Here is a 20,673-nt window from a genome sequence, read left to right as displayed (position 1 = left end):
ACACATGAGGAGGCTGGGAGAATGAGACACATGAGGAGGCTGGGAGAATGAGACACATGAGGGGGCTGGGGGGGAGTGGGCACATGGAGAGGTTTGGGGGGAATGAGACACATGGAGTGGCTGATGGGAAGGAATTGAGACACGTGGAGGGGCTGGGAGGATGAGATGCAATGAGGAGCTGGGGGTGGGGAAAGGGACATAGAGGAGTTGGGGGGAAGAGATACACAAATAGGGATGTGAAGAGAAAGAGACATACAGAGAGGCTGGGGGGCACAATGAGCAACAGAGGGACTGGGAAAGAGGCAAAACAGACAGACAGAGGCTTAGGGGGAGGATGAGACACCCAGAGGGGCTAGGGACACACAAAGAGACACAGAGGGGCTGTAGAAGGAACAAAAGTGACACAGGCTTTAACTAAACCTATTAGATTTTAGTTGTGTCGACTAAAACTAAAACCGTTCTGATGACTAAAATACAACTAAAACTAAAATGGGTTTGACTAAAGACTAAAGACTATGACTAAAACTAAATAGAAATTTGTTGTCAAAATTAACAGTAGCACAAATGCACTGTCCCATGCAGACATGCACGCACAGTCTCATGCAGGTACGCATGCACTGACCCATGAGGGCGCGCGCGCGCACGCATTGACCCATGCAGGCACACGCACTGACCTATGCAGGCACACACACACTGCCCATGCAGGCACATGCACACACTGACCTTAGTGTGTACGGGTGGCTGGCCACTGGGCTTGGTACCACTGGCTGCTGCTGGCATGGCAGATCTCTTGCTGAGCAGACTGGTTGCTACTAGTTGGAATTGAGGTTGAGAAACGCAATGTAGCTTAAGGAATAGGAGAGCAATGCTCTTCTGTACAGGCTGTCCTTTTTTAGTACCCTCTGCCTCTATTACTGCACCGATTGGTGCAGTGACTCAGTAGCCCTCCAGGTAAGAGAAGAAGCAAAGCATGCTGTTGCACACACCAGCTCCCTTGGCATCTTTGATCTCCCCACCGACTGTGCTGCCCCTGTCATGCCTGCCACCCCGAGGCCTTGGTAGCCGTATGGGAAATCCATCCTTGTGTATGTACACATACACTATCTTCAAAGGTAAGGTAAGTATGAAAACTGTTGGAATTCTAAATAACACTTTCCTGAGTGTTTCTGGTAAGTAGTGGTTGAGCTTCTAAGATTTGCTTTGAATTTGCACTATTACAACACCTAGTGCCTAATCTGATCCCAGAGTGGCTTTCAATTGAAGCAGTTTGTAAAAAATATCTGCAGTTCTAAACCTGCCCCACCGAGTGTCAGATTTCCTGAGATAATTATTTCCAGTTTGTGCATGCTGGACTGTGCTCTCCGTCCTGTCAAAGAAAGAAACAAATCAACCAATCCTATTCTGATACCAGCACAAAGATCAATTCACTAAAACATGAACTAAGTGTCAACTGATCGTAGTCATGATATTGCTACTACCAGTTTCTTCTGTGTGATGATTGGAACTACTTTTGGAAGAAAGCTTTTTTTTATTTTTTTTTATCCCATAAATCCTTGTTTTTTTACAATGGTTAGTTGACAACAGAGGAAGTATCCTAACGAACTGAAAGGAATAATTAACCTAAATTATGTGTACAAGTTAACTTAACATCATTAATGTTGCTATGCGTTTAGGTAAAATGTATTTAAATAAATAGTGTTAGACCTTATTAACCCAACATTATACATATTTCATTATGCTTTTTTGTCATTTAAGATTTTTCTCTTGTACAGATGCATTCCATTTTTTCCAACTGAGCCTTTGGTTTTAGGCAACCATGAGGGGTCCTAGGAGATGACTTCTAAAACAATACTTCTAGAACACAAAGCAAAATTAGGTTTTAACTTTTGTGGATTGTTGAAGGCTACATTGAAGTGACAAGAGAGTTGAGAAATGTTTGTTTTTTTTTTAAATTTATTTTTTGCTTAGTTTTTTTTACAAATGGTTCCAGTGATAAATGATGTAGATCTGGGATACTCTAAAGCTATATAACTAACTAGATGTTGAATTAACTCCTATGATGGATAACCCAGGACATTCTTGAAAACGAGGGAAATCTTTTTATTTTTCCTTCCGGGTAAAATATTTTATAACATTTTTTTTATCAGCCTCTATAATTGCAAAGCATCATGGAAGTTGTAGTTCTAAAAACCTCTTTTGATGTACCAATTGATTGAAACCCCTGATGTATAATGAAGTGTTATAATACAAATGTCTCTTCTTAACTTTACAAAATGTTTATTTTTTATTTTTTGTTTAGGATATTGTGACTATTGTAATGCTGTCTTTGCCCTGTGGATGGGCATGTGCAATGATAGGATTACCTACTATGTTTGGATATATCATTTGTGGTGTTCTTCTGGGACCATCTGGATTAAACAGTATCAAGGTATGTTTCTAACAGTGCTCCTATTAGAGTTTTATGCACTTATTTACCGGGTATGATAGAAAACTGCAAATATCTTTATCCTGTTTGCAAGAATCTAACCTATTGTCAAGCACAGAGTTTTCTTGAAGGAGCGCTTCAGCCACCAACACACATATTTAGTGTAATGTGTAGGTTAGGGTATATTGTAGTCTATGGATGTCTTAGTTAATCTTTTTTTTTTTCTAAATATCAATGTTTGTATGTTCATTAAAATGGTGACTATAAAATGCTAGAAAAAAAGTGTGTACTCCTCTCTCTGCCTCCATTAAGCATAGTTTTGTTCTGATTCCTTGTGTCTAACCTGTTGATTTTTATGTTGTTCTGTTTGTGCATATCTGATTTTTTTTTTCTGCTTATGCAGTTCATTATTATCCACAAGCTATTACAGGGCCTCCTGGGTGTATTAATATTCTCATGTTTATATTGCGATCCAGCTGTTTGTCGGAGATATGTTTAAGCTTACCTAAATATAGATGTGTTGGCACACTTATCTGTTTAAAATTTTATTCAACATTGTCTCTCTCCTTCAGAGTAAGCGAATTACTACCGTAAGTTCATTTTTTGTTTTTGTTTTTATAATTTGAATTTTATTTGTTTTTTCATAAATGAAATTGGGGTACAGAAGGAAGAAAGAGGGGACAATGGGGTACACATTGGGTGAAGGGAACATTCTCACATTACAATATTTTTCAGTGTGTTGCAACAGTTCAAAGAGGTTTCATTATGGTGAGCTAGACCTTCCTTCCGCTGGGTACCATCTGATACAAATCATGACATAACCTATACATGGTTGTTATACGACAAGATCGAGCTCGGGAAGTCGGTCAACTGGCCTATTCAATGTGTGTGTTTGGTTTTCGCTACCCATTCTCTATGGGCTTCTTGGATGCCTGTGCGTGTTCCAAATTGTTTTGTAGTCCAGTCTTGGTCTACCTGTTTAATAAGGTCGTCCACTGACGGTGTGTGTTTTTTCTTCCATAACCTGGATATTACTAAATTGTCCGATATTAAGGTGTGGTAGAGTATGACCCTGATGTGTTTTGGGATGCCCCTTGGTAACATGAACAGAAGACGGGTCTGAGAGTTGTCTAGTCGTGGTGCGGGTAGAATCGTCTGGAGTAGGTGTAATACCGAGTCCCAGAATGGTTTGTTTGCTGCACGACCACCAGATGTGGAGCATAGTGCCCACCCCCACTCCACACCTCCAGCATAAGTTACTGGTCTCTGGCCACATCTTGTGTAGTTTGTCAGGCACCAGCAATTATAGTACCGTATATACTCGAGTATAAGTCGAGTTTTTCAGCACATTTTTTGTGCTGAAAAACCCTCACTCGACTTATACTCGAGTTAATGTCTGTATTATGGCAACTTACATTGCCATAATACAGACAAGGACCGCCGGGCTCATTACAAGCCCGGCGGTCCTGTTGGGGGCTGGCAGAGAGCATTAACTTACCTTCCTGCAGCTCCTGTCAGCTCCCTTCTCCTCCGTGCAGCTCCTCTGTCAGCTCCCACTGTAAGTCTCGCGAGAGCCGCGGGGTCCGCGGCTCTCGCGAGACTTACAGTGGGAGCTGACAGAGGAGCTGCACGGAGGAGAAGGGAGCTGACAGGAGCTGCAGGAAGGTAAGTTAATGCTCTCTGCCAGCCCCCCCTCCTACACAGCCCATACACTGGACCACCAGGGAGTGAGAGCCCCCCTCCCTGGCAAGCTAACAAGCAGGGAGGGGGGACGAAAATTAAATCAAACATTAAAAAAAAAAAAAAAAATACAAAAAAAAATTATATATATTAAAATAAAATAAAAAACTTAAAATATTAAAATAAAAAATGTATAATAAAAATGCCCTCCTCCCACCCAGTTCTCTCTCACACACACACACACACACACACACACACACACACACACACACACACACACACACACACACTCTGCATTCTACACACACTCATACAAACACACACTCTGCATTATATACACACACACTCATACAAACAATCTGCATTCTACACACACTCATACAAACACACACTCTGCATTATATACACACACACTCGTACAAACAATCTGCATTCTGCACACACTCATACAAACACACACACACACTGCATTATATACACACAGTGTGTGCGTATATAATGCAGAGTGTGTGTGTTTGTATAAGTGTGTGTGTAGAATGCAGATTGTTTGTATGAGTGTGTGTGTGTGTATAATGCAGAGTGTGTTTGTATGAGTGTGTATATAATTCTAAAAATCACAGAATTTCATAGCCCCAAGTTTTACCCTCGACTTATCCACGAGGCATAGCATATTTCACAATTGTTGGTCACAAAACTGCCCTCGACTTATACATGAGATCGACTTATACACGAGTATATACGGTATTTTGCGCTGTAATTCGAGATGCGTGGCGCAGGCTGTGAGCCTTTTGTGTGCTGTGAAGGCCCTTCCATATTCCCTGTCTGCCATGGTCTGGCCCAATTTGTGGTGCCATGACTGTTTGATTTTGTTTAACTTGTGTGTCTGTGTCGAGTTTAACTCATGATATCCCCAGGACATTGCTTTTTTGAGTGGTGAAATACCTATACATTGTTCCTCGAATTTTGACATGTGTTTCGTGTTGTTGCGGTCTTTCAGGACTCTTAGTTTGTCTGTCACGTAAGATTTTAGCTGAAGGTAGGAAAATATGGCTCTATGGGGAAGGCCATACTCGGTTTCAATGGTAGTGAAAGGTTTCAGTTGACCCCTATCAATGACCTGGTAGATGTGGTGCACTCCTCTACCTGTCCATGTCTCCCAGGGAAATGTTGGGATCATCTGCCCTATTGTTTGCATTGGGGTGGCTAAAGGTATTGTGGTTCCACCACCAGCTTATCCTTCATTTTATCCCACATTCGTATTAGAGTCTGGGTGGTGGGTCATCGAGGATGTGTCTGGGGTTGTTCGGCAGCCATAGGAGTGATCGGAGATCCCTCCGGGGGGACCAATGTGATTCTATTTCCACCCATTGGGGGGCTGTGGTGGGTCGATTAATTTGGGCTATGTTGTGCAGAAAGGCTGCTCTGTAGTAGGCCGTTAGGTTAGGTAAGCCCAATTCCCCCTTACCCACTGCCTGGTGGAGAATTCCCGTTGCCACCCTTACCTTTTTCCCCTCCCATATGAAGGACATTAGGGCATGTTGCATGTTTTTTTTAGGTATTGTTTCGGTATGGATATTTGCAGTGTTCAGAAGAGATACTGGATTTTAGGTATAAGCAACATTTTCACTGCCGCATACGGCCCAGTCAGGAAAGGAAGCGTCCCTTCCATGACTGTAGGGTGTCTGTTAATTTTTTGAGTAAACGTACATAGTTGTCCCTGAATAAGTGGGCCGGGTTTTTGGTGAGTTTAAGGCCCAGAAAGGTTAGGTGGTCATGTCGCCAGTCCAGAGGGAAAGCTGCCCGCAGCCTGTTTGTTAGGCCCTCATCTAGATGCAACCCCAGAGCCTGGGTTTTGTTGACATTTAGTTTATAATAAGAGATGGCTCCGTATGTTTGGATTTGTGTCATCAGGTTCGGTAGGGACAGGAGTGGTTGTGTGATCGTTAGCAGTATGACAGTGTCACATATTCATCCTCACCTTGTGATATCTGCGGTAGTAATTGCCTTCCTGACAATAAGTGCCGCTCAGCAGCCCTGCGCCAGTATACCTGACTCTTGCTACATGTTGGTGGACGCCGGCCTATGCAGATCCACGCCATTTTATAGCCCCATGTCCGCCCACGGTAATGACAACGTCAACATGCGTGTGACGTCGGTCAAAGGCCTGTAACGGCCAATCGGATCTGTAGGCTGGGGAGTGGTAGTGTCATTCTCTAGGTTGTACAAGGCGTTGTAATCTGCAAAGACATCGATGATGGGGGTCACCTTCTTTTCACCTGCTTGGTTCAGAATGTACGGGATCTTGGTGTTTGTACACTTGTGCGATAGTCTCCTGGCGAGTAATTTCCTTGCGTGAGTATGTTATGTATCTGGGAGAAGAAGGTGAAGTCCCTCTCCTCAGGGTGGAGAACTCTCGACGCATCGTATAAATCGTGCTCACTTAGCAGGCATGTTAGTGGTTTACATTCTCATGTAAGGGTAGCAATCTGGGTGTGTTGGGGTGTACTGTGGAGTCCCATTTTGGATCTAGTATATGGTTGAGATCTCCGCATATGGCCGTGATGCCCCTCTGGACTGGCGAGAGTTGGGTTATAATTTTATGTAGGAAGTTTCTCTGGTTAACATTTGGCGCATAAAGATTAACAATTGTGTGTTCCAGATTGTTATTTTCACAGACTAAAATAATGTACCTCCCTTGTTTGTCTATGGACTCGTAAAGTAACTTAAAGGATACATCCTTGCTACTCCGGATGTAGACTCCCTTAGTTTTGGAGTGAGAAGTGCTGTGGTATTGTACGGGGTATTGTGTTTGGGCTATTGGGGAAACCTTTTTGTGGTGTGTTATTCTTGCAAACACACGACGTCCGGTTAGGTCTTGTGAAGGTCTCTAACTAGGCAGTATCGTTTAACTGGGGTATTCAACCCCTTAACGTTGTGGCTGTATATTTTCATACTCTATGGGGTTGTGTTATGGTATGCTGGCTTGTCTGTCTCAGTACTAGTGGCATTGGCGTCGCTAACAGCCTCTGCAAGGCGACCCACCCCCATCCCACCTGGCACCTGACTGCGGGCATAGGTGTGTCCTGCACATCCCGGGCCCTGGGTATCAGGTGGAACCCCGAGGGGGATCCCATGCTTTTTCGTAACTGTCCTGGGGTTTCCATTGTCCCCTGTGTTAGAGTCCTCTTAGGTGTTCTTTCCCTTCTTTTGGAGGGGGGTTGGATGGTAGGAAAGGAAGACAGGGGGGTAGTAAAGCAAACGTTATTCGTAACAGTCGAATATATCATCACAATATATACATATTCAACAACATGCATGAACATTTCCCACTGAAGGGCGATGCACCAAGTTGTTGGTACAAGGTAGGAGCGTGGTTACTATGTATGGTTGCTAGATACGGGAATTGCAAGGTGAACATGCATGGCCCGATAGTGACGTTCACCAAGCTTAGGAGTGTAGTGCTAGTAACACTATATGTTTTCCGGCTAAGGCTGTGTACTATTGAATTAGAACTTTAGAAAACTAGAGAATTAGGAACTTGGTAAAGCTGTGACCGTTGTTGACCCTATTTCAGTAGGCCTCATTCTGGGGTAGCCGTTAAATAGCAGGGCATGCCGTTAAGCAGTGTATAGCTACGTTGGGGCGATGCACCCTTTTAGTGTTTGTCCCCTCAGGATCTGAACAGCTGTCCCTTCCACCTGTGTCAGTCCCTATGACACCCGCCCTGTTGTGTTTATTTTTTTTTTTTTTCTGTATGTTTTCCCCCCTCCTTCCTTGGTGTGTTAGGGACAACTTGGACTCCGACCTGTTTGTCAGCTTCCAGGTCCCGACAGAGTCTGCTATCATTGGGGGTCCTCTGCCTTACATACCCTAATACAATCACATAACACATGTGCATGTGGTGAGGGAGATAGAGTGTAATAACAAACATGGTGCGTTGTGTGCAAGTATACTTGCTACTCGAGTTCCGCCCCACTGAAGCTGGATCTGTGGTAGGGCTAGCAACACGGTCACCTAACCAGTTAATTTTTTAGCTCGTTTCCATTCCGAAGATAGTCTGTTCAGCGTTGCTGGGTTCTCCTGGTGTGGCATGATGTTCCAGCTGCGCAGCAGTTTGCAGCCCTCCTCAGAGGAGTTCACCATTGTCACTGTGCCGTTTCTCCTGATCAAGACGCGGATTGGATACCCCCATCTGTACTGGACATTATTGTGTGTTAGCGCTTCCGTGGTGTCCCTGAATTCTTTGCGCTTTTGTAAAGTGGCGGCAGAGAGGTTGGTAAATATCTTGATGGCTCTGAATTTTTGCAGGCGGTCTCTACCCGTTCTCGTCGTCCGGAGTTTGGCCTCCTTTACGTGATGTAATGCAGGTGTGTGAGCACGTCCCTGGGGGTTTCCTGCGGTAAGAAGGCTTGTTTTTGCTCCCACTCATACCTAGGACATCTGCAGGTAAATCCGGTACCAGCATTTTGAAGTGTCCTGTCAGGTCCTACTGCTTTACCTCCTCCGCTATTCCTCGGATCCAGAGATTTTGGTGCCTGGCGTGGTCTTCTAGGTCCATGACCTGGCGCTGTGTGAGTTCCAGTTGTTGTAGGCTCTGCATCTGGTCGGCCATTTCATTGTGAGCGGAGGTCTGATCCTCCATGCGCTGCTCCATACGAACTGTCCTTGTTGGAGCTCTCCAGGAGTTCGCCAGGATTTTGTTGGACATGTCCTCCAGGCAACTCTGCAGAAAGTCCTGGGTCACTGGCAGGTTTTGAGGCCCAAGGGATGTCAGTAATGGTATTGTGTCATTCCCGCCGTCGCTATATTGGTCCTGGCCTAGTAGGCTAGAGGCCTTTGGGGTCGATGCCCTGTTTGCGAAGAAGCCTGAGAAGTCAGATTTTTCTGTCTGCTTCTTGTGTTTCTGGTTGGCCATGTCGGGGGGTTTGATGTGAGCTGAAAGGTAGCCGCATTAAGCTTTAAATATGCTGTTTCGGGCCAGTGGTTTGCGGAGCTCAGGGCAAGTCCGTCCATCTGCGGTGCTCGCTAAGCCACGCCTCTAAGTTCATTTTGACGTAGTCCCTGCCTCTGAGACCGAGCACTCGACATTCTATTTATTTTTTAAATTACAAAATGAGATGCTTTCTCCTATACAAAGCAGTTTTCCTGACACTATAGTGCCCTGAGGGTGCCCCCACCCTCAGGATCCCCCTCCCATGGCGCTGAAGGGGTTAAAACCTTAATCCAGCGCCGGGCTCCCTCGGCGCTGGTGACCTCTCCTCCCCGTCAGACATCAGCTCCCCCGTCCGACATCACTGTAGCCAAATGCGCATGCACACGTTCTGCGCGATGGAGGCAAAATTCGCCTCCAGCGTCGCAGTTGTGCCTGAAGGGTTAAAACCTGGGGGACTTAGCACCCAGACCACTTCATTGAGCTGAAGTGGTCTGGGTGACTATAGTGTCCCTTTAATTTTCCTTGCATAATATATATTATGACATGTACTGATATTTCATGTCCAATGTTATGTGCTAACCTCTCAATAAAAAAATAATAATAATAAAAAAAAAAAAGATTGACAAACAAAAATTGTGTACTAATGCCAACCACTGGATGAGTGTGATTGGAGTTATCTTTCACATAAGCTATTTACCTAGTTTTTGTCTCATTGTCCCCTTAATTCAGATATCTATATTTGAACTCCCACCACCCTATATCTCAATGAGCATTATAGGTGTTGTGGTTCAATAGGGGCAAGCAACTTCTCCATTTAATGAGCCATAAATTCCCAGCAAAGCTCATTTTCCTCTGATCTTTACACCTAGGTAGGGCACAGGTCAAAAATCCAGAATCGATAAATGTATTTTCTTTTTTGTTATCTGGAAGTAAGTTAAAGGAACACTATAGTGTTACAAACCTGTATTCCTTATGTTATCTTGTTCTAGTGCTGGATTACTTTTATACTGCCCCCAGTTTGCTGTAAAAATGCTTTACGGACATGTGCAAGATTCAAATACTCCTAGTAAGAAATCATTGAATGCAATGCTTTCCTATGACTGCTGAGGAACTGTCTGTAGTTACTGTGTGGAATACTACTAGAGGTTTGTATAACCCTACAATGTAAACATTGCAGATTCTACAAAACTACAGTGTTTCAGATTGCAGGTTTACAACTACAGGGCCACTGCACCCAGGCTACATCATTGAGATAAAGTGGTCTGAGTGACTTTAGTGGTCCTTTAAATTGCCTGGGAGCTGGGCAGCAGGCAGTGACAATGTGTGTGTGTTGGCAGATGCAAAAACTGCACATGATATTGCAAGCAAGGGAAAGAGTATTCCAGCTGGCTGATAGACAGACAGACCAGGGAGGTGGCCCTGCATGCATTAAAAACAAACAAACAAAAAAATTGTCTGAATTAAATATTAAAAAAAAAAAAAAAAAAGACCTGCACAGTTTTTTTGCACCATTTCTATTTCAGTAAGATTAAGTGGCTGTGGTGCTCAAGTCACCCTTTAATAATGCTGGGTGTCTGTGCATCTTCTCAATTTTCTTTAGTTTTTTTCTATTCTTATATACTTAGTAGTACTAATTAATTTTGCTCCTTAAAAAGTAATGCTGTATATGGTGTCATGACTTTCTGTGAGTTGGAGTTCAGCTGTTAGCTTCCTGTACAAGAAAACTGACAATTGAACTATAATTTCTAAAAATACTTGATGTTTCAAAAAGCAACTCCTTATGGAAAAATCTTAGCAGTGCTGTGGGAAGTTAGTAAGGCTCAGTCACTTCTAGGTTTGGTGAGAACAAATTGCAATTTCTGCACTGACTGGGCATTTTGTTGTAGTCATCAGAAATATTGCTGAATATATTTGTATACTTCCCCCCCATTTGTTTTCCCAGCTCAGTTTAATTTATGTCAGACATGTAGTGTTAGTGATATTTTCTATTGATGTTTGTGATATTTAAAACTGGCAACTATTAACCATGTGTGTTTTATGTTTTTTATTGCAGTCTATTGTCCAAGTGGAGACATTGGGGGAGTTTGGTGTCTTTTTTACCCTCTTTCTTGTCGGTTTGGAGTTTTCTCCAGAAAAACTAAGAAAGGTATGTCTTTCTAAATATTTAGTAACTCATTGCCCTTTGCCAATTTAAGGCAGTTTGGCTTAAAACAGGGATGGGGAACCTTTGACCCTCCAGATGTTTTGGACTACATCTCTTATAATGCTCTTACAGCCATAAAGCTGGCAAAGTATCAAGGGAGATGTAGTTCACATCTGGAGGGCCGAAGGTTCCCCATCCCTGGCTTAGAGGAACACTCCAGCCCAATAACAAAATCATCGGAATAACTGGACCCTATCTTACCGTACAATGTTAAACCATTTCAAATGTTTTTTTTCCCCTGGGTGCCCCTCATGCAGCTTTACTCATTCCTCTCCTTAGTAGCTTGGCTAATTGGAAAGCATTGGCACATACTGTTACTTGCAACATGTGGCCAGTGAAAGGCTTAGAGCATCTATGTGCACTCTCAACATATCGTTGGATGTCCAAGTAAATGCCTAAAGTATGAGCCCAGTGGCTCACAAGCTCATTAACACAGAGTTAGTTTTTATGGGTCTAGAGTCACCTTAATTATTATAAAACTGATTGTAACAATGCACATTGGTGAGATTCTTTAAAGGGACACTATATAGTCACCAGAACAACTACAGCTTATTTAATTTGTTCTGGTGAGCAGAATCATTACCGTCAGGCTTTTTGCTGTAAACACTGTATTTTAAGAGAAAATGCAGTGTTTGCAGTGTGATAACTTCACTGGCCACTCCTTAGATGGCTGTTAGAGATCCTTCCTGGGTCATGGCTGCCTAAAATGCATCCAAACATTCAGTACCTGCATGCAGACACTGAACTTTCCTCATAGAGATTCATTGATTCAATTAATCTCTATGAGGAGATGCAGATTGGCCTGGGCTGTGTTTGAATCATGCTGGCTCTGCCAGTTTATCTGCCTCCTTGTCAGTCTCAGCCAATCCTATGGGGAAGCACTGTGATTGGATCTTCTAATAATGTCAGCAGACTGCTTTATTTTTCTGAGTCTAACAGCATGCAGAGTTACAACTTCAGGCTTGAATACAGTAAGATTTTGCTAAATTTATGGAGGCAGGGGGGCTAGATAGTGTTGTTAGCACTATAGGGTCAGGAATACATGTTTGTGTTCCTGACCCTATAGTGATCCTTTAATATGTATTATTTAACATGAATTGTACATATAATGTAGTTGAAATGTTAGCACTGCAGGACTATTAACATTTGTTGGGAAAGCCACCAATTATTCTTCCTGAGGAGGTCCTTTGGAAAGGATGAAGCACACTGGTGCTCTTTTTTTTTTTTTTTTTTATTTTTTTTTATTTATAAAAGCTCCCATATTTGCAGTATGTACAGTATTAAAGCTGAATTGATTGGCCTTCAGAAAAATCTACTGCTGCTTTCCTCCTCTGATTTTCCCTATCCAAGTAGACTTTATACCAGGTTACCAATTGTAGTGATATGTTTAGATAACTACATATTTTTTTTAAATGTCCATTAGGAGAGCTAACAGAACAGAATTTCCAACTCTCTGGGATGGTAATGGGGAGTGGAGTTATCAGGAGCTGCAGTGGTTATAGTGCTTAGAGTGTTGACACAAAAGCTGTCTTTGGCTGTGCTCAGTGTTGTTCATAAAACTACTTGTTTCTTACGTGTGTCCTAGAAATGACTGAAGTATATTTGCATGGTTGTCATATACAAATGATTCTACAGAAAAGCTCCTGATCACTTGTAAAAAGCAACATCTGGAGGCATGTGGATACTAAATGATTCACTACTGGAAGTGAATGTGACCGTGTATAATTCTGCATTTCACAAACTTTTGTCAACCTATTACATACAGTGCTTTACAGACATATTCATATTTTAAAATGTAAAATAATAGTGTGTAGGCGCTTCAAAATTGGATAACAGATTAAGGTATGTTAAATAAATAGGCAGTGTGACTGATAACAATGCTTCCCAAAAACACTTGATGGAAAAATGTCCTTAACGCCCACCAGTTTTCGCGCAAGTGCAGAATATTTTTTAGAAAGGAGAGTGAAATGTACGTACATTTATCTTTTTATTTCTACTTTATGCATGTTTATAATGTTTTTAACTTTATAAAGTTTAATGAAAAAACAAAGTAAATTGAAATGACCTTTACTAGTGATTAATGAGATCCTTGAGGTTGATGCTGTGAGAATAAATATTTGATATCTGGTTTGATTTGGTCTCCTCTTTCGGTGATATTCAGACGATTTCCCTGTTTGCTCATAATATGATTTCTCATCTGTGCATCAGCTCCCCTCCTCTCCCCCCCCCCCCCCTTTTCTATTTTTTAACCTTCCTTATAGCAATGCCCAGTAGGAAGGCTGAGCTAGGTAGCCCACTTACTATTATTAGCCAACAACAATTCTCTCCTTTTCCTTCTTTCTCCTTTTTTACAAGTACTCTACTCATTCTTTCTCCTTTTTACAAGTACTCTGCTCCTTCTTTCTCCTATTCTACAAGTACTCTGCTCATTCTTTCTCCTATTCTACAAGTACTCTGCTCTTCCTTTCTCCTATTCTACAAGTACTCTGCTCTTTCTTTCTCCTATTCTACAAGTACTCTGCTCTTCCTTTCTCCTATTCTACAAGTACTCTGCTCTTTCTTTCTCCTATTCTACAAGTACTCTGCGCTTTCTTTCTCCTATTCTACAAGTACTCTGCTCTTCCTTTCTCCTATTCTACAAGTACTCTGCTCTTTCTTTCTCCTATTCTACAAGAACTCTGCTCTTTCTTTCTCCTATTCTACAAGAACTCTGCTCTTTCTTTCTCCTATTCTACAAGCACTCTGCTCTTTCTTTCTCCTATTCTACAAGTACTCTGCTCCTTCTTTCTCCTATTCTACAAGTACTCTGCTCCTTCTTTCTCCTATTCTACAAGTACTCTGCTCTTTCTTTCTCCTATTCTACAAGTACTCTGCTCTTTCTTTCTCCTATTCTACAAGTACTCTGCTCTTTCTTTCTCCTATTCTACAAGTACTCTGCTCTTTCTTTCTCCTATTCTACAAGTACTCTGCTCTTTCTTTCTCCTATTCTACAAGTACTCTGCTCTTTCTTTCTCCTATTCTACAAGTACTCTGCTCTTTCTTTCTCCTATTCTACAAGTACTCTGCTCTTTCTTTCTCCTATTCTACAAGTACTCTGCTCTTTCTTTCTCCTATTCTACAAGTATTCTGCTCACAGACAAACACATACACACACTCACACATACACTTAAAGACACACACACTCACAGAGAAACACATACTTACACATTCACACATATACTTACAGACACACACATACTCACACACACACTCACAGAGAAACACATACACACAAAAATATACACTTACAGACACACACATATACTTACAGACACACAAATTATTAATATTAAATGTTCACCCAGCCACCCTACCTGGAGAGCTGGTGTGGATCTGTCCCTGGGGTCCAGTGGGGTTTTACTTCGGCGGGCGGCAGAGTTCTAATCCGAGGCGGCGAGGGAGCTCTAACGTCTCTGCTCTGCTCCCTCACGGGCTGTCTACTGATGCCAGGAACCGGAATATGACGTCATATACCGGCTCCCGTGGCATCAGCAAACCACGCGAGGGAGCAGAGCAGAGATGTTAGAACTCCCTCGCCGGCTCGGATTAGAACTCTGCCGCACCGGGGGGTCCAGAAGGTGGCCTGGCAGGAGGGAGCGCTTCCCTGCTGCCGGTCACTGAAATCTTGCGCCCCAAGCCGCTCGCGCCCGCCCGCCCTTCCACTCTAAAAAGGAGAAATCCTCTCAAAAAGAGGGTTTAGCTGCCGAAATCCCTACTTCCCACCTGGAATCCTGAAATGCCCACTGGTGGGCGGTAGGGACCAGGTTGACGACCCATGGCGTACACACAAATCCCAGTGAGAATATAAGATATAAATAATACCACCATGTAGCGAAGTAAAAGTGGATGGTACCTAAAATATGAACATAAAACACATAAAAGGTTCCACTCACCAGTAAGCAAGAGTACAGTAAAACCATATAAAAAATATGTGTATGCAGCAGACGCGTTTCGGCTGGGTAAGCCTTCTTCCAGTGCTGATAATTAGGTCCCAAAGGTCGTCTTTTATAGGTCCCATCTTCCTTGATCACCTGTGTAAGATTCTCTATTCGCGGGATGTCATTTCTGGTGTATCCGTATGACATCACTTCCTCTTCCAACTAGGTGTAATGCAATGTGGAATGCAACGTTCGTTTGAATGTTGTGTCGGCCGGCAGCAATGTTTGATAAGTCAGGTGTTGAGAGTGAAATCTCTCTCCTAAATGACTGCATCTTAAAAGCTTTAAGGCAGTCCATATGTACTCATTTAATGGATAAGAATAAGAATAAGTACAGAAATAGTGCATGTCATTATTAAAATATTTCTAAATAAAGCAGGCTTATATTAAGATGAATAGATAACAATGAATAAATAAACATGGCTAAAAATGCATAAAAACATGTAAAATATATACTTAATAAATAGTGTAAAAATTGGAGTTGGAAAAAAGTCGGTATGAGAGGGAGAGAGAGGTATCTAAATAAATATAGGCTCTGAAAATGGTTATTTAAAAGGATTTGTTTTACAGATACATTTTATATATAAGGTAAAATGTATACAAATATTTATAAAAAAATAACAAATTCAAAGTCTAGATTCAAGCCATTAGGGGACAAGGTATTCATGTTGAAAATCCATTTACTCTACATCTTTGCCAACTACATTATTTTCTCCTCTCCAATTTTTCTATCTCTTAAAAAAAACTTTTTTTTTCTAAAAGGGAGTTGAAACATGTAAGCTGTAATTCAATTGCCTCTGAAAAAATATACTATAATTAAACTATATCCACCAATGCAGTTAAAGAGTGGAAGGGAAAAATTTGAAGGTAAGAGAGAGGACAGAAAATTAATTCAGTATTTTTATCGCCATACAATAAATATATTGAGATGGCACTGCAAAACTACTGATAAGCTGTTCTACGTAGAACAAGCACTTGTCAATCATTAAGATACTGATTTTTCCTGTCCGTTGATGACCAGAACCATAGAGTGACGATTACCTACTGGACCATGTTATGCTTTATAAGCAATATCTGGCATTTACACTCAGTGGATTCCCTTATGACTTCTTCATAGCTTGTCTTTCTTTCCAAACCATTTTTTGTAAATTCTTTTTCACTTAAATGTGTAAATAAGGACATTTATTCTGTGTTGGCCCTCTCCAAACCCTTTTATTTTATTTTTTTTGGTTTTATAGGTGAACTTTAAGCAAAATATTCATTAAAGTTCAGTGTAGTGTATATGTCACCTATAGTTCTGGACGGCGCCACTTTCATAAAGTGTGATGTATACTTCCAATTTGTCCCACTGAAAAACCTAGAGTGCCTCTCCCTTTTTATGCCTGGAAGGTACATCTGAGATTTTAGAACATATATTTGTTGCTCTGACATCGGCCCATCAGGAGTACATGTCATTTATGAACCTCTTCTACTGATCCCATCTCAGATTTTCTAATCCACTTTTGGCCTAAGGAAGAGTCCTTGTTTCTTCTCAGTCTGGACATTAATATTCACAGATTTTTTTTTTCAGTAGCAAGTGTTTGAGGATGAGCAGTGCTGGCTCACTCCGGTTCTAGTCTGCTTCCTCTTGGTTTATTTTAGGCAAATTCTGCTTCAAAAGAAATTTTGTTGCTTAGATGTGTTTTTTTATTTTATTTATTTTTTGCCTGGGGGGCAAATCCAGTCAAGTGGCCCATTGTACCAAGAGGAGAGTAAAAACACATTTCCTATGTGACTGAAAGAGGGGGCAGTCACCTAAACAGACACACTCACTGACAGTCGCACACACACTGTTATAGGTATACTAACGAACAAAAAGACAGACATACTGACACACACACACACACAGACAAACTGGCATACTTCCAGAGACATACTGGCACACACACACAGACACACACACACACTGACAGGCATACATACTGACACACACAGACATACTCATACGCACACACACTTTACACTTTTAAAGCCAGTAGAAAGGGGCTGAGTAAGGGGACAGGGCTGTAATTGGGGGTTAGGAAATGTAGTGGGGAGACAGGGGCTGAAGTAGGTTGATATGGGTTTCAATTAGGGGAGAGGAGCTGTAAAGGGGGATGTTATGGGGCTGTGGTGGGAGGGTATGGATCAGGAGCTGAGAGGGGGGCAGGGGCTGAAGAAGGGGATAGGGTCTGAGGAAATGGGGGGACAGGGTCTGAGGAAAGGGGGACAGGGGCTGAGGAAGGTGACAGAGGAAAGGGGACAGGGCAGGGGCTGAGGAGGGGATAAAAAAAGTGTATTCCTCCCCCTCCCTGAGTCTTGCCTTAGGGCCGGAGAGGGCTGGGCAGGGGCAGGAGGCAGCAGCCAGTTAAGTTGGCCTTTCCTGATGATGTCAGGAGGAGGGGGCGTGACTTCCATAAAGGAATTTATTATCTGGCATTGCCACCATATATTTGCTGGATTGCCATCAGGTTGATTACACCTCCAGCATGAGTTTATGAAGATGTGCAATAGTTTCTGAAGCTAAGTGGGAATATAATGCAATCTAACTATTGTTTTGTAATTACTACTCTCTATGTTGTAGGACCTGTGGATGAACATAACAATCTTTTTCCAGTTCTCCTGGGTAAAGGAGATTTGTAGTTCCCACTCCCAACTGGATGTGCAATTTTGAAGATTTCCTTGTTGCATAGTCTGTAGGTAGAGTATACATAGTAGATATGTTTTTTCTTTAGTGAACATTAGGAACAGAGGTTTTCCAAGTTAGAGAGTGTACAGTGCCCTGTTTGAGTAAAGCGTCCATTGTTGAGGAAGTGAGTAACCTGGTTGTAATGGAATTTTTGGAGCTCTGAATGTGTTGTATTTTCTTTCTTTTTTTTTTTTTGTATGTAGAGGTTTTGGAGCTGCAGTTTCTGCTTTAATTAACCATCACAGTGCTTTGCAGAGCTAATCATTTTTTTCAAATGCTTTTTTATTATAACGTTTAATTTTCCCAAACTACATGGAAAACAGAAAAAGTATATATTCTACAAATAAAATAGTATAATATAATATACATGGAAATCAAATTACGAAAGGACAAGTAAAAAGAATGGAAATGGAGTAAGGGGAAGGATAGAAGAATAGCAGTAACCATATTCAGAAAGTGCTTATCATTCTAATGTTGGAAGGCATGAAAGCGCACTACACCAGATTGATCTCTTCTTGGACAACTGGAGTTCCAGAATTCTCCTGATCATTCTTTTGGGAAACTTATGAATAGTTCTTTCACCTTTCACTTGCACTATTGGCTGTGTGTTTTTAATACTGTTTTTATATGGTGGAATTGTGACAATTCAGTAGAAACGTTGAGAAAAATTAACTATTGGACATAGTGCTTTAATAAACAAAGTCCGTTCCTGTAGTTTGAAATGTCAGTTTATTTCCTTTCGTCTCCAATTCTGTAAACTATTAAAGGGAAAATGATTAGAAATATTTTTTTTGGGGGGGGAGAGGGGAGTTTGTGATGCTGTGCTGAATTAAAATTACTTGTTTTATTCTGTGGCAGTTTGCTTTTGACAATTTTTTATTTTATTTATTTTGGTTTTTCAGGTATGGAAAATTGCAGTTCAAGGACCATGTTTTATGACTGTTCTTATGATTGCTTTTGGCTTACTATGGGGTCACTTCCTGCAGATAAGACCAACACAAAGTGTTTTTATATCAACTTGCTTGTCATTATCAAGTACACCTTTGGTATCCAGATTTCTTGCAGGAGGGTCTCGGGGCGATAAAGATGGTAAGTATGCTCTACTGACAGTGATTAATCTATGTATTTTAACTTCTTAAGAAACTTAGCATTTTATACCTTCAAAGTTAATTTTCATCTTTGGAAGATCTGTTATTTTTAAACTAGCTGTCTCTTTTTAGATGTGAATAAACAAGTTATTGTTGTAGTTTAGGTTTTCTGTTTTTTTTTTTGATGTCCTGCAAATTACTGCCTTTTTTCAAAGCTCAACATGAGTCAAATACAAAGAGCATTCAATTTCAGCAACCAGAACAAGAATACATTTTCATGTTCAAACAATATATTATGGTGTAATATGTGCATGAAAATTAGACAGTATCCAGAATTTGTAGATATATAAACTTTCTTATGTTAATTATTTTAAATTACATTATACTGTGTTTGTTCTAGCTATATTCGTTATACATTGCTGTACAAATTGCACTGACACTGTAAAATTTGAGTATTACAGCATTTACATTTTTGTTCTATTTTTTTCCCTTATAAAATGTTGTTTTACCGGTATTTCCCATGCAATATTAAGGCCTTGTGGACCATTTGTGAATGGATGCATTGAAAAGAACCCAGAGAGGAAACGGGTAGAGCGTAGATTCACAGTACAGGATTCACAAAACTGGAAAATGAAATTTGACAACAGAATATCTGATTTTATTATTATTATTATTATTATTTTGTAATGGACAATTCTTTCATTAGTGAATAAACAACTTACTTCTGTTAAAGGACCACTCTAGTGCCAGGAAAACATACTCGTTTTCCTGGCACTAGAGTGCCCTGAGGGTGCCCCCACCCTCAGGGACCCCCTCCCGCCCGGCTCTGGAAAGGGGAAAGTGTTTAAAACGTACCTTTTTCCAGCGGTGGGCGGGGAGCTCTCCTCCTCCGATCCTCCTCTTATCCTCCCCGTCGGCTGAATGCGCACGCGCGGCAAGAGCTGCGCGCGCATTCAGCCAGTCACATAGGAAAGCATTCATAATGCTTTCCTATGGACGCTTGCGTGCTCTCACTGTGATTTTCACAGTGAGAATCACGCAAGCGCCTCTAGCAGCTGTCAATGAGACAGCCACTAGAGGAAATAGGGGAAGGCTTAACCCATTCACAAACATAGCAGTTCTCTGAAACTGCTATGTTTATGAAAAAATGGGTTAACCCTAGAAGGACCTGGCACCCAGACCACTTAATTAAGCTGAAGTGGTCTGGGTGCCTAGAGTGGTCCTTTAAGCTACTGTTCGAACCACAGCAATACCATGTAAATGTAAACATGTTGTTTCAACTCTGTAAAAAAAAAAATGCAATGCTCGGCTTCTTTCTATCTAAACATATTCTTTTTGCAGGTGATATTGATTATAGCAGTGTTCTCCTTGGCATGCTTGTAATGCAGGATGTGCAGCTAAGTTTATTTATTGCTGTTATGCCAACCCTGATTCAAGCAGGTGGAAACACTTATTCCAGGTAATGCTCCATTGGTCTAATTTACATTTTCCATGGATGGGTAGTTTTGTGTCCTCTTGCATAACATGACATTTTATTTAGTCAGTGAGATATACCTACAGGGTTCTGCATATGCTACTTTATTAACGAGCAAAACTTTTTATATGGCAATATCTTAAAGCTATTTCAATGGTTCCAATCAATGTTTGCATCATGTGACAA

General features: G+C 41.4%; 1 protein-coding gene across 1 annotated transcript in view; it reads left to right on the top strand.

Moving 5' to 3' along the window:
• Window positions 1–20,673, top strand: part of TMCO3 (transmembrane and coiled-coil domains 3) — a 50,736-nt gene that overhangs the window by 8,169 nt on the left and 21,894 nt on the right. The window contains exons 5-8 of the mRNA XM_063459575.1: window positions 2,300–2,428; window positions 11,092–11,184; window positions 18,828–19,014; window positions 20,355–20,472. Of these exons, the coding sequence (XP_063315645.1) occupies window positions 2,300–2,428; window positions 11,092–11,184; window positions 18,828–19,014; window positions 20,355–20,472 (527 nt within the window). The remainder of the gene's footprint in view (window positions 1–2,299; window positions 2,429–11,091; window positions 11,185–18,827; window positions 19,015–20,354; window positions 20,473–20,673) is intronic.

The sequence above is a fragment of the Pelobates fuscus genome, chromosome 1 (genome assembly GCF_036172605.1).
Source record: "Pelobates fuscus isolate aPelFus1 chromosome 1, aPelFus1.pri, whole genome shotgun sequence".
NCBI lineage: Eukaryota > Metazoa > Chordata > Amphibia > Anura > Pelobatidae > Pelobates > Pelobates fuscus.
The sequence above is the reverse complement of the archived record's forward strand: the minus strand, read 5'-3'. Positions and strand labels throughout refer to the sequence as shown.